At 45.7% G+C, this 13,098-nt stretch overlaps 1 protein-coding gene across 1 annotated transcript; it reads right to left on the reverse strand.

Moving 5' to 3' along the window:
* Positions 1–646: 646 nt before the first annotated feature.
* Positions 647–11,506, reverse strand: LOC147641167 (uncharacterized). Its single transcript, XM_086818830.1, has 4 exons — positions 11,040–11,506; positions 1,343–1,417; positions 1,055–1,258; positions 647–948 (listed from the first exon to the last, which is right to left on the reverse strand). The coding sequence occupies exons 1-4, from the start codon at positions 11,400–11,402 to the stop codon at positions 934–936; spliced, it is 657 nt and encodes a 218-aa protein (XP_086674956.1). The 5' UTR covers positions 11,403–11,506; the 3' UTR covers positions 647–933.
* Positions 11,507–13,098: the final 1,592 nt, after the last annotated feature.

Consider the following 13,098-nt stretch of genomic DNA (forward strand, 5'->3'; position numbering starts at 1 on the left):
CCACTTCCTAATTTGCTTGGGATTAGACACTCCTGGGCTATATTGGGCCAACTTGTGAGCAGCAGGCCCTAGCTTTTACTTTCTAGCCCTCTCATCAACTACCCAAATAAACTAATAATAGAGTGCATTACATAGAGGTCCTCTGTTGTTTTAGTGGTAAATGCATGCCTGTGGCATCAATAGAATTATATTGACCAACATTTATTGGTTTACTGAGCACCCCCTTCCCCATCCTTCCCCCTTTGAAAGAAAGACAACAGCCCCACAGAAAAATTGAGCATCCCCTTCCCCATCCTTCCCCCTTAGAAAGAAAGACAACAGCCCCACAGAAACATTGAGCATCCCCTTCCCCATCCGTCCCCTCTGAAAGAAAGACAACAGCATGAGGATAGCTTGAATTACTTTATTGTCAGCTGTCATCCCCTACTTAGGCCAGCCACTACATTTATGAATTTGCTAAGGTCATCCTTGGCTCAACTGCTATCCCTGGCTCTAACAGTTTCTGATCGCCAAGTGTGCCAAGTGCTCTAACACAACTAAGCATTAATTAAGGAACTAAATAAATCAAATTAAGTGCACACAGCAGCCCCCGATTTGGTTTTTCTTACCACATTTTCCACTGAGTAAAGCTTAATGGCAAAAGACATTGTAAAAGTAAATTCTATACTTGATCTGCTACTCTAAAGATGGTACATAGAAGCTTCTCAACTCGCATTAAAAAATGCAACGACCCTCCAACAAGGAAACACATGAATGGAGACAAGCCAAAACCTCCTATTGCTGCAGATTGAAGAGCTTTACATGAGGCCCTCTCTCACATGCCATTGGGCATGACACACCAAGCAGAAAACCTCTTGAAAAGCTTATTGAATATTTTGCAACCCATCACAACATGTGCTTGGCCATGATGCCACGGAACTTCTGTCTTAATGCTCACACTCTCCTGCCCTGTATACAACGGGCAAACATAGAATTGCATGTAAGTCAAACTTCATATTGCATGTAGAAAGTACCAAGGAGAAACATCAATGAAAGGTTTCATGTGAGTACGTACAACTTGCACTGAACCCGGCATCTTCTTGAAACGACCTTGTAAAGGCTTGTTCTGCTGCTTTTCAGCTTCAGATAGTTTGCGGAGGCTGGGCCTGTATAAGAGTATTACACTTCCAATTTTCCCTACCACCTGCCCTTGTGTTGCCTCCTCAATCTTTCTAATCACTTCCTCTAACTCATCTGGACAATTATCTAGTATCTTCAGCTGAGAATTTCCAACATTCAAAATTAGCCTTTCAATTCATAGGGATCATCATCATTGAACAAGCAAGGTAGAGAGAAATGGGACCTTCAGTATCTCTTTTGCCTCTAATGCATCACTTAAGGCCTTTGCTAAGGATGCAGTCACTCCAGCCTTCCCTACCTGCATGATACATTGCCATTTCATTGAGCTTTGTTTTGATGGAATAAAAGCATGAAAATATGACATTAAAAATAAACACCCACATAATGACAAAAGCATGCATGCGAGGAGGCGACCAGGGTAGCCTTGCATTTGTGAGCCCTGATATGTGGAATATAGTAGGTGCAGCATATTCCTCCGACAAGGTGGGCTGGTTAATGATAACGTGAGGCAGACTGGGCACATGTTGGCAGACCATGGTTAACTGACCAGCCAGCAAATCGCTTTGCTGGATAGTTAACATGAAAACAACCTGCAGGTTTCCTATCAAAGCCTAAAGGACCTCGTTTCAACACCTCAAAAATCACCTTCCCCTTCTGCATAATACATTTTAATCAGCCATTATATAAATCGTGCAAGCAACATTGCCTATCGAAGGACCTCGTTTCATTACCTCAAAAATCACCTCCCCTTCCGCATAATACATTTTAATCAGCCATTAAATAAATCGTGCAAGCAACATTGGTATCAGAGGCTCAAAATTTTTTAGCCAAAAGCCACTGAGGGTGATTCAACTGTTGCATAAATGGCAAGCTCTCACCAGCGAGCCCAGTTTGTGGGATACATGGACGTTTTCCAGTTGGAAAAACCTCACTCTCCAAGGCATGTATTATTGGCTTTGATAAAGTTATTGGTCCCATCTGGTGTTGCATGCGCGGAAGCCTTGCTGTACTGATCCACAGCCCTAAGCCTAATTAAGAACAAGATATGATTAAGACAAAGGAGAGAAGAGAAAGAGAGATTGGTGTTAGGGTTTTTCTTGTATTTAATATGGTACAAAAAGGTTACTAATGAATGTACATGGCTTGGGCCCTTGGCTGATGATGTGGTTGCTGATGATGAGGATGATGTTGTGCTGATGCTATTGCTAATGATGGTAATGCTGCTAATGTAACATGCAGATGCTTCGGGGTAGATCGGTAACTTCAATGCTCATAAATCGGAAATCATTCACGACGAGAATTAACGCACAAAACTGAAAGTAGATGTGCAGAAAATAGAGAGAGAAAGAGAGGGAGAAGAGGACACAGTATTGGGTCCCGAATACCCTCTGTAGGGCCCCCACCACGAATGGTGTATTTGCTTTTATTAGAATGATGCAAAATCTGAAAATAAAAGACTGAACCTTGACCTGTTTTGGATGGGATAAATCTCCGCCCTTGACCTTCAACCTTCACCCTTGCATTAGCTTCTCCCTTGGCTGTCCAGGCCCTTGAGTTGCTGCAGCACTTTGTGAAATATAAGATGAATCAAACACTGAGGGCTGGGTATTTATACCCTCTTTCACCTCCAGTCGGCCAGCTCAATCATAGGCGGCCAGCAGCTTTATTTCTCCACGAGTAGGAAAAGTAGCAATTTATGCTAATAAATCCAGCGTTTTCACACCTACAAGTACTGTCCAACTTGCGCATATATGTTGGGCTGCTGGGCAGCCTGCGCATGGACAAAAGCTGTTGGGCAGCCAACGTGAGCTGTCCCACACCTGGCCGGCAGCCAAACTAGGCTGGGTGCCCAGGCGGCTGGCTGTCCCAAGGCCCTAAAGCTGGCCGACAGCCCCTTCCAGCCCCCAACATGGCTGGTGGGCACAGCCGGGGACCTCGTGGCCCCTTGGGGGTGGTTCTACACCTCCCCCATGCCCACTCTGTGAATGCAAACCTAAGCCTTGGGGTAGCCCTATGGGCTGGCCCCATTTCTACATGCAAACCTACAAGCTCTGCACAGCTGTCTGACATCTGGTCACAGACCAAACACACGTCATTCCAAAGGGAGACTCACAACGCGAACTGGCACTGCTTCATGTGCAAGACAATGCACACCTGACCTTAGACGCATGGAGTGGAACCCTGGCTGACTCATCCCGAACTGGGCTCACATAGGACCAGTTTTCCACTCTAGGTCCTGCACCTTCTTGTTCAGATATGTCCATGCGGCATCCAGGTGAGGGATGCACGTGCTAGCTAATGACCTAAATGCTGACTTAATTGTCAGGGATTAATGGTGTTCATGCAGAGGATTAGCCATGGCACAGGTGTGCACGTGACATCTGGTGGTGCAATGTGGCATGCATCAAGCCTCAGATGCATCTGACAGAACTATTGAGGCCATGTACAGGGTACATTAGGAGAGAGAGACCATTGTGGGCCCTATTGATCAAAGGATGGAGCATTAAGTGACTGACTGTGAAAAGATGTTCAATGCCCAGAGGCAAAAGCCCAAACATCAGACCAGCAACATTGGAGCAGCACATGATGGAGGTTGGACACTTAAAAAACTGAAATAGGGTGAAATCAACATATAAAATGTAGGTGCTCCAATAAATAGGCACCCTAAACTCCCCATTCTTCATCCTTCTCCACTTCAGCCCCTAGAGCACCACTCTAGCCCACTCTTTAAGAGCCCAAAGCCAACCCCAGAGCAGCAGCATGTCATGTGCACACAGGGACATGGCTGATCTCAAGGCTAATCCCTGGAGTTGGCAGCAGATAAACAATAGTTTAGGGCAGTAGCAAGTCCTTGGCAGGCATCAGAAGGCTTCCTTTTGGACCAGGATCAAGTTGTCCAGGCATATGAGGTATTTCACTTCAGATCGGCAGCATATATGAATTTATGTGTCCATGGAGCTTGCCAACCAGCAGTCGGCCAGTTGGAAGGGCTTCCAAGAGCCTATAAAAGTCAAGGCGTAGAATCATTTGTAATCATCTGACCCCATTGCAGGTCAAGAGTCAGTCCATAGGGGTCTTTCAGTTATCTTTTGGAAGGCCAAATGCCACAGATTTTGTACAGTCCTATGGACAACTTTTTGTACTATAGAATATACTGAAAATACAGCTCTCTCTCTCTCTCTCTCTCCTCTCTCTGTCTTTGTTGGTGACCTGCATCAAGGCTCCTATTCAGTTGCTTAGGGCTGAAAGAAGACACATAAAGCTTCCGTGCAGAGGCTAGGGCAGAGGTTCCCACGTCCAGCCGAACATGAAGGCCCAGCCTCCCTCCTACTACCTAGGCTCAGCAAGTGCGGATGAGGGCCTACCTGTTGGCAAGCAGTCCGCCAACGATTGCGTCACCCCAAGAGCGACGACGGCCTGATCACCTTGCAGATGGCCCCTGAGGTAATAGTGCCCACTGGCAACCCTTATGAGCACTTAGTGCCCAACGAGGAAATGGACGTTGTGGCCACCCCCCGTGCCGCCCACAAGATTCCTGCAGATCTTGGCTTGTCCTTCGAGGTTCCGGAGTTAGTCCCCCCCCCCTCTCTTCTTAGGCCTCCGCCCTCTCCCCCCTCGTGTTGCATGCACGGAAGCCTTACTGTACTAATCCACAACCCAAGCATGATTAAGCACAAGATGCTGAACATGATTAAGACAGGAGAGAGAGAGTTGGTGTTAGGGTTTTATTGTATTATGGTACAAAAAGGTGACTGAATGACTGTACATATTCTATGCCCTTGATCTACCGACCTCTAACCCCTTCTACATGCTTTCTACTGACTTCTACTTCTTCAAATGATGAACGATGAATTAATGAATGAAAATGCTAACTTCTACTTATATATATGCTAAAGTATGCTGGTCGGTCCATAGCTGCTCTGCTGTCAGCTTGTTCTGGATGGACAACATATATTCATAAAATGCCATATAAAATTATGTGCTTACTTTCTTCCTTGCCCATGCCAAGTCTTGCTGAAGAGCTGAGCATTTGCTCCACTGTTGTCCCCGTGCCTGCTATCCCTTTCCCTTCACACAACGGTGGGTCACCTTCCGGAACTAATCATGCCTGTTGCTAGGCCTTTGTGGATCTGATCTAAGAGCTAATGATGTACGAGTTCTGAGTACATACCCCCAGAAAATGCTTTCCTCCATCTTCGCCTGTTGTTGCATACCGCTCCATATGCTACCCTAACTACATTCTTTAGATGGATCTCTGCACCTCCTTGGGACTATGCCTCTGATTCCACTCCATGATTGTGAACCTGTTTTAATGTTGTTCCCAGCTTAGCCTGTTGTTGCAAACCACTCCATATGCTACCCTGACTACATTCTTTTGATGGATCTTTGCACCTCCTTGGGACTACGCCTCTGATTCCACTCCATGATTGTGCATCTGTTCAAATGTTGTCCCCTTACATGTATATCCTTGTCCTTGAACACACTCACTTATGATTGATGACTGAGGTTCATGAAGGCACCTAACCGAGGCTGCTCTTCTTGTTCCAAGAAGCCGCTGAGATACTCCTTTGGGGACCTAACTTCCATGGGCTAAATCTTGAGGATTCACTTAATGCATGCCTGACCTTCCTGAATCCTGATGCTTCTTAACTACTTGCGTTCACCTTGCTTGGACCTGTACAACCCTTAAGACATTATATATATGCTAAAGTATGCTGGTCGGTCCATAGCTGCTCTGCTGTCAGCTTGTTCTGGACAACATATATTCATAAAATGCCATATAAAATTATGTGCTTACTTTCTTCCTTGCCCATGCCAAGTCTTGCTGAAGAGCTGAGCATTTGCTCCACTATTGTCCCCGTGCTTGCTATCCCTTTCCCTTCACTCAACGGTGGGTCACCTGTCGAAACTAATCATGCCTGTTGCTAGGTCTTTGTGGACCTAATCAAAGAGCTAATGATGTACAAGTTCTGAGTACATACCCCCAAAGAATGCTTTCCTCCAACTTCACCTGTTGTTGCAGACCACTCCATATGCTACCCTAACTACATTCTTTTGATGGATCTCTGCACCTTCTTGGGACTATGCCTTTGATTCCACTCCATGATTGTGCACTTGTCCTAATGTTGTTCCCAGCTTAGCCTGTCGTTGCAGACCACTCCATATGCTACCCTAACTACATTCTTTTGATGGATCTTTGCACCTCCTTGGGACTATGCCTCTGATTCCACTCCATGACTGTGCATCTGTTCTAATGCTGTCCCCTTACATGTATATCCTTGTCCTTGAACACACTCACTTATGATTGATGCCTGAGGTTGATGAAGGCACCTAACCGAGGTTGCTCTTCTTGTTCCAAGAAGCCGCTGAGATACTCCTTTGGGGACCTAACTTCCATGGGCTAAATGTTGAGGATTCACCTAATGCATGCCTGACCTTCCTGAATCCGAATCCTGATGCTTCTTAACTACTTGCGTTTACCTTGCTTGGACCTGTACAACCCTTAAGACAATGCCCTTGAGAACTGCAACAATGCCCTGCGGTGCAAGTATGATGTCCCTAGGGTGGAGGTTGGTCCTCGCCTGATGAAGGTAGGGTGGGTGTGGTTACTAGTCAAGGAATGACTACTAGTCCGAGTATGGGAACTCTACAGATTCTGATGTGAAACTATGGAACATGATGCTCTGATACCAATGTTGCATGCACGGAAGCCTTACTGTACTGATCCACAACCAAGCTTGATTAAGAACAAGATGCTGAATAAACAAGATTAAGACAAAGGAGAGAGAGAGAGAGAGAGAGTTGGTGTAAGGATTTTACTGTACTATGATACAAAAAGGTGACTGAATGACAGTACATGTTATGGGCCCTTGGTCTACCCCTTGGGACTCTGGGAGTGACCTCTCATACAAAAAGGTGACTGAATGACTGTACAACATTATGGGCCCTTGGTCTACCCCTTGGGGGTGACCTCTGGCCCCTTCTACATGCTTTCCACTAACTTCTACTTCTTCAAATGATGAATGAATGAATGAAAATGCTAATTTCTACTTATATATATGCTAGAGGATGCTGGTCAGTCCATAGCTGCTGCTGTCGGCATGTTATGGACAACATATGTTCATAAAATGCCATATTAACTGCTGCGCTTACTTTCTTGCTTGCCCATACTGCTGGCCGTCTCACTAATGCTTGGCCAATTGGCTGCCTAAGTGCCCTGTAACATGCGGAAGCTTCGGGGGAGATTGGTAACTTCAATGCTCAGAAATCAGCACACTTGTCGCGACGAAATTGAATATAGATGTGCAGAAAAATAGAGAGAGAGAGAGAGAGAGAGAGAGGGAGAAGAGGACACAGTATTGGGTCCCGAATACCCTCTGTAGGGCCCCCACCACGAATGGTGTATTTGCTTTTATTAGAATGATGTAAAATACTGAAATAAAAGACTGATTGAACCTTCTTGGCTGAGATGAATCTCTGCCCTTGACCTTCAATCCTTCACCCCTTTTGCGTTAGCTTGACAGCCAGCTTGATCTAGGCTGTCCTGGCCCTTGCTTCAGCTTCAGCACTTGGCAAATGATGAGATGAATAGATGACTTGTGGGCTGGGTATTTATACCCTTTTCTGGACAGCAGTCGGCTGTCACAATATTGCCCACGACTGAATATTACAACATAAAATATTATTTAAAGCTGCGCATGACTAAATCCATGGCTGGGCACTTAAGCACATGGGAAAAGAGAGCTGGGCTCTGTGCACCTGCTTTACTGGAGGCTGGGCAGCCTGTATGGGCTGCCCCATACTTGCCCTACAGCCATCCCATGGCTGGATAACCAGTCGGCTACCCTTGGTATGCCCCTAGGGCTGTCCTACAGCCCTCCCATGGCCTACCCATGGCTGGTGGGTACAGCCAGGGCCTCCCTGGCCCTTATGGGGATTGTCTTGTACTTTCCCCATGCCCACATGAGTTCCTGGGGTAGCCCTATGGGCTCGCCCCTTTTCCTAAATGCAAGCCCTAACTGTCTACACAGTGTTCTGACATCCGGTATCATACCAGATACATAGAGTCACTGACATCATTCCAGAGGGAGTCTCACAACGCGGACTGGCACTGTTTCATGTGCAGGACAATGCACACCTGACCTTGGACTCGTGTGCAAGACAATGCACACCTGACCTCGGACGACTGGGATGGAACCCTGGCTGACTCATCCCAGACTGGGCTCACATGGGACTATTTTACCATCCGAGGTCCTGCACATTCTGTACAGGCATGTCTACGTGGCATCCAAGTGCGGGATGCACATGACAGCTTTGTTGGCTGCTGACTGCTGTTGTGGCTGCCGACTAGGTACTCATGTCCCTCCATGATGATTATGCTTATCGTGATGATGATAATGATGATGATTGCTAAACCTTAACAACTGGAGGCTTCAGCCATGCACGACCAGGCGGCGGATTCACCAGTTCACAGATCCAATGGAGATGACTATTGCAGCCTCCCCCATGGCTGCCCTCCCCCTAGAGTCACTAGGTGCCGACCCCCCCCCCCCATCATGGAGGCGCCTATTGACTATGGCCTCCTCAGATGCCTTCTTGTCAAGGCTGGCGGGTTCTCGGAGATCGTGGCGCCACTCCGCGTTTGTGTGGTCTTCCACCATACACGAGGTAGAAGGAGCGGTGGTCTTCTCTTTTCCTCTTAGCGTCGCCCCCAGCAAGGAGTGGGGTTGCAAGTCTGCTCCTCTGCCATTCATTCCTAGGCGGTCTCCGCACGAACATCACCTCTCGGTAGGGTGTACCCACGAATGCGGGAAGATTTTGCCTAGATGCAACCATACCTTTTGGTCCCCAGCCTTTGGCCCTAAAGGGGAACTAGGAAAGGATATGCATTTCAGTCGATGAGCAGATGCTTCCGCCGGTGCCAAATTTAGTCACCGTAGCCAAGTTTGGGGAGGACTAGGTGGATTTCCTCAACATTTATGCCCCCAACAAGGTGGCAAGGTGAATTATGGGCCCAAGTGAGGCAGGCTCTTCCCTAGGCTGATTTTTGGTGCACATGTGGAAATTTTAACATGTTGGAGGACCCAGAGGACAGGCGAGGAGGAGGCTTGGATAAGATCACTAGGAGTGAGTACACGGCCTAGGAGGAGCTAGTCCTCTCTCTGCGCAGATAGGATCCTTGACACTTACCAGAGTTTGGCCGATCGCCAAGAAGCCTTCGCTTCTCCAGATCAAACTAGAAGATGCACGGACCAAACCTCCTGCGTAGTGACAGATTTTAGGTGGATGAGTGGGCTTGCAATAGAGGTGGTTTGGCCAGTATTTTCAAGTACACCACGTTGTCAAATCATTCGCCAATTGTACTTCTCCCAAAGGATACTTGGAGACCAAGCGACAGCAGAGTGTCCGAAACCCTAACAACTTGGTCCAGGACCTTGAGATCGCCAAAAGAGTCGAAGAGATTTGGGAGTGTCTCACTTTTAGACTAAGAGAGGCGGCCGCCGCGCTCGACTATGGACTTCAGGAGATCAATACCCTGTTCCAGAGTGCAGCTCAAAACCGACTCACCAGGTTTAGAGAGCAAGAGAGGAGTCTCCGCAAGAGCCTCCCTCCAACGGACTGCAAAAGCAAACCCCAGACAATCCGTGGGTGGAGTCTCAATTGGAGGCAACCCACACTACCTTCTGTTACAAAAGGCTTTAGTACTTCAATTTATCCCTATTTAGGTCGAGGGGGGTTGATTTTTGAGAGCCTGATGGAAGTGAAAGTCATGGGTGGTCAAGCTCTTTTTCGCACTTGTTCCCTAGACCTCTGAGTCTCTATGCATCCATCCTTGCTAAGCCTCTAAGCTAGCCTTTTGTACCAAGCTCACTGGCCTCTGAACCACACTTACTAGCCTCCAAATCTGTAGCAAGGAACAAGTCTTAGATAGAGCATTAGAGTGCAGTGTTGAGCCCAAATCCCTCCCAAACCACACTTACTAGCCTCCACCATCGCTCCGAAAGGCTTGATGCTCATACTCGTTTGAGCTCTATAAGTTGTTTACATAAACTTGAGAAAGACACACATACGAAGAAGACGTGCTCTGCAGAAATGGTATGGGTTGCAATGTCCATCTTCATCAAGTGCTTCAAGATGTACGAAAGTACGTTGACAACGTACACATGCAAGCAATCAAGAGAATAAGGATACCCAAGCATTCTAGTTGTGTGTGTGAACACACTAACTTGTGTGAGTAAGTGAGTCGTACATGTGAACCACCTCTTATAGCCACTTAAGTGTTTGTGTGTGTAGGCAATGATGTCACTAGTTATAGGCAAGTGTCATTGTCCCAGTGAGAGTGTTGAGAAAGATATGGCATTTTGCCTATAAAAACATTGTAGCTTGTGAGCTTCATATCAATCAATACAAGCATTACATTGTATGTGCAAATATAGTCTCTTGAGCTTTGTTCTCTTATCTCACTCTACCCTTCTCTCTTTACTATACACATCACCATGTATCAGTTTGATCCTCCATAGCTGCTGATCTGCTAACCCTAATATTTCCTTCAACATGTGGAAACAGATGTTTCCGCCTAAAAACCACATTTCCCGTGCAAGGAGCAGAGAGCTATACACCCAAAAGAGGACATGTGTTTCGAATGCGGACTCAAGGAGCATTTTTACTCAAAAGTGTCCGTCAGAGACTACCAAGACAGCTACCACAAAACAAAGAGGAGACACTATAGGTTCTTACTTTGCTCACATACTTGATCATCGTGACACCGTGGCCCGGATGTGTCATGATACACCTTGATTACGCCCGCCCCGCCCCACGAGCGCACACTTGGGCAACGGACCATAATGATGCTGAATCAGGCCAGCAAAGGGTGGAAAGGAAGCCATGAACACATGAAGATGGGGGAACGGGGGACATACCTGTTGAGAAACAATCTTTTTTCCGAGTCCATGGGCGTAGGCGCGCAGCTCCTTTTTCTCTTTGGGGGTGAGTAGTGGAAACTTTCGATTGGCATTGTGCCCTCTTGGGAAACTGGGGACTGCATCGTCGCCTGCATGCTGGTCCCCGTCTTCGTCATTGATAGAAGAAGAGGTGACCAATGGGGAAAGTGCGCGTGATGCATTGACGTGGGAGATAGGTACTGCTGTGGAGAGGAGGGCACGGGTGAGATGTGGAGGTCGCCCAAGGTCGAGTTTAGGCAAGAAAGACAATATGGGACACGGTGATAAGGTTCGCAAAGAGGAGACCCTCCCTCCCATGCTCAAAGCCACGAGAGATGTCATGATACAGTCTATGTAGAGAGGAAACAAGCTCAAATTTAAGACACGAAGGTGATGGACATACAAATCTCAAACCAATTCTTCTAGAAGATATAAGCAAACAAGGTTGTACTTCTTCTTCTTTCACGACACTAAACTTCCTCCTTTCTTTTTGGAACCCACCTCCTAGCTTTGTGAAACTCTTCCTTGAGATAATATAGAGAATGTGATTGTTGGAATTTGGGGGCCACTTCTCGTTGGGAGGTAGTAGTGTTCACCCCTACTTCCAAGCCACGAAAATTGGTGGAGAGGGGATGATAATAATGGGCCTTTTCTTCTATTATTATTTATGTATGATCTCATTATCCCTAGCACTATGCACGTGGTATGTAGACTACCAGGCCATGACCTTCCAACACTAATATTATCATAATCATCATCATGAAGAACCATCATCATCAACAACAAGAAAAGGCACAAGGCAAAGAAGAAGAGATACCTTTTTCTTCTTTTTTATGTCACAAAGAATCTAAAAACAAGAGGAGAAAGAAGTCTAGTACTCTTAAAACAAAAAGCCCTTGTGTTATTGAAATAGAAGAAGCAAGGATAAAGATAACTTCAAAAACTCCTTGTATTATTGAAAAAGAAGAAGCAAGTTAAGAGCAAAGGATGAAGATAACTTGTTGAGGCTGCTTGTGAGGTCTTACTCACCAAAAAACCAATATAAATCCCTAATTAATTAATTAAAAATTACTAAATCTTGGAAGAGAGTGTGTGTTTGTGCATGTGTGTGGGTGTGGGTGTGGGTGTGGGTGTGTGCATGCACGTGTACATGCATGTGAATGTGTGTTTGATAATAAGCAATGTGAGGGATGACATAATTAACACAACAAGGAGTTGAAGCTTCATCTTGAAAAACTTATAAGATACCTTAATTCTATGCATAAGCTCATCAAGATGATAATCAATGGAAAAGATCCTTGCCTTGCATTAGGAAAACTTTTGGCAAGAACTAATAAAGTTTAAATGATGAAAATGTGTTACCATTATCCGTACAAATGGCCACGACATAAAAATTTAAGTCACATAAGTCTATAGGTTTATATATATATCTCCATATCCTATTAAAACTCGAATCAATGTCAAAGATGTCTACCATAGGAAGAATAGAGATAGCATGATTAGCATCCATCATGTGAGGGTAAAATTGTACTCTTTGACATAGGCTCTCAATAAGTGGTTCAGCACTTATAAGTTCAATCCAAGAACTTGGGTAGTTTATGAAGAGGGAGGAGTCAAGAAGATGGACAATAGATCAGCCTAATGGAGGACACATAGAGTATGCTCTTGTTTGAGAGAATAAGTGTGATATTAACTAGGTAATTTAAGTAGTTGAGCCATTCCTTCTAAAAGTGGCAAGTGGGTGTGGTTCCTAGTTTAGTTAAGGCACGTAGGTGGCATTAAAAAGGGTGGTGCTAACAATCAAGTGTAGGGTTGATGATCTTCGTTAACAACAAAATGCATGCCTATATATGTATGTGTGCGAATTGTGAGTTATGAGTTGTGCGTGTACCGATAGTGAGTTGTGAGTTGCTTGTATGTGCACTTGTCATGTCTAATGATTAAGGCTTATGCAAGCTCTTTTGTTATTTTTTTACCAATTTTCCAAACTTAGGTAACCAACCATGTAGTGCTAGTGGGAAGTAGAACCCTATGGAAT

This window comes from Cibotium barometz, chromosome 2 (assembly GCF_041138505.1).
Source record: "Cibotium barometz isolate CiBa-2024 chromosome 2, ASM4113850v1, whole genome shotgun sequence".
NCBI lineage: Eukaryota > Viridiplantae > Streptophyta > Polypodiopsida > Cyatheales > Cibotiaceae > Cibotium > Cibotium barometz.

Bases quoted from the DNA above. Each gene is read 5' to 3' on its own strand.
- LOC147641167 (XM_086818830.1), bottom strand. From the start codon at position 11,402: ATGACATCTCTCGTGGCTTTGAGCATGGGAGGGAGGGTCTCCTCTTTG. The intron at 1,418-11,039 runs GTATGTCCCCCG...TGTATCATGCAG, and splicing joins AAAAGATTGTTTCTCAACAG to GTAGGGAAGGCTGGAGTGAC. The intron at 1,259-1,342 runs GTCCCATTTCTC...GGAAATTCTCAG, and splicing joins AGGCAAAAGAGATACTGAAG to CTGAAGATACTAGATAATTG.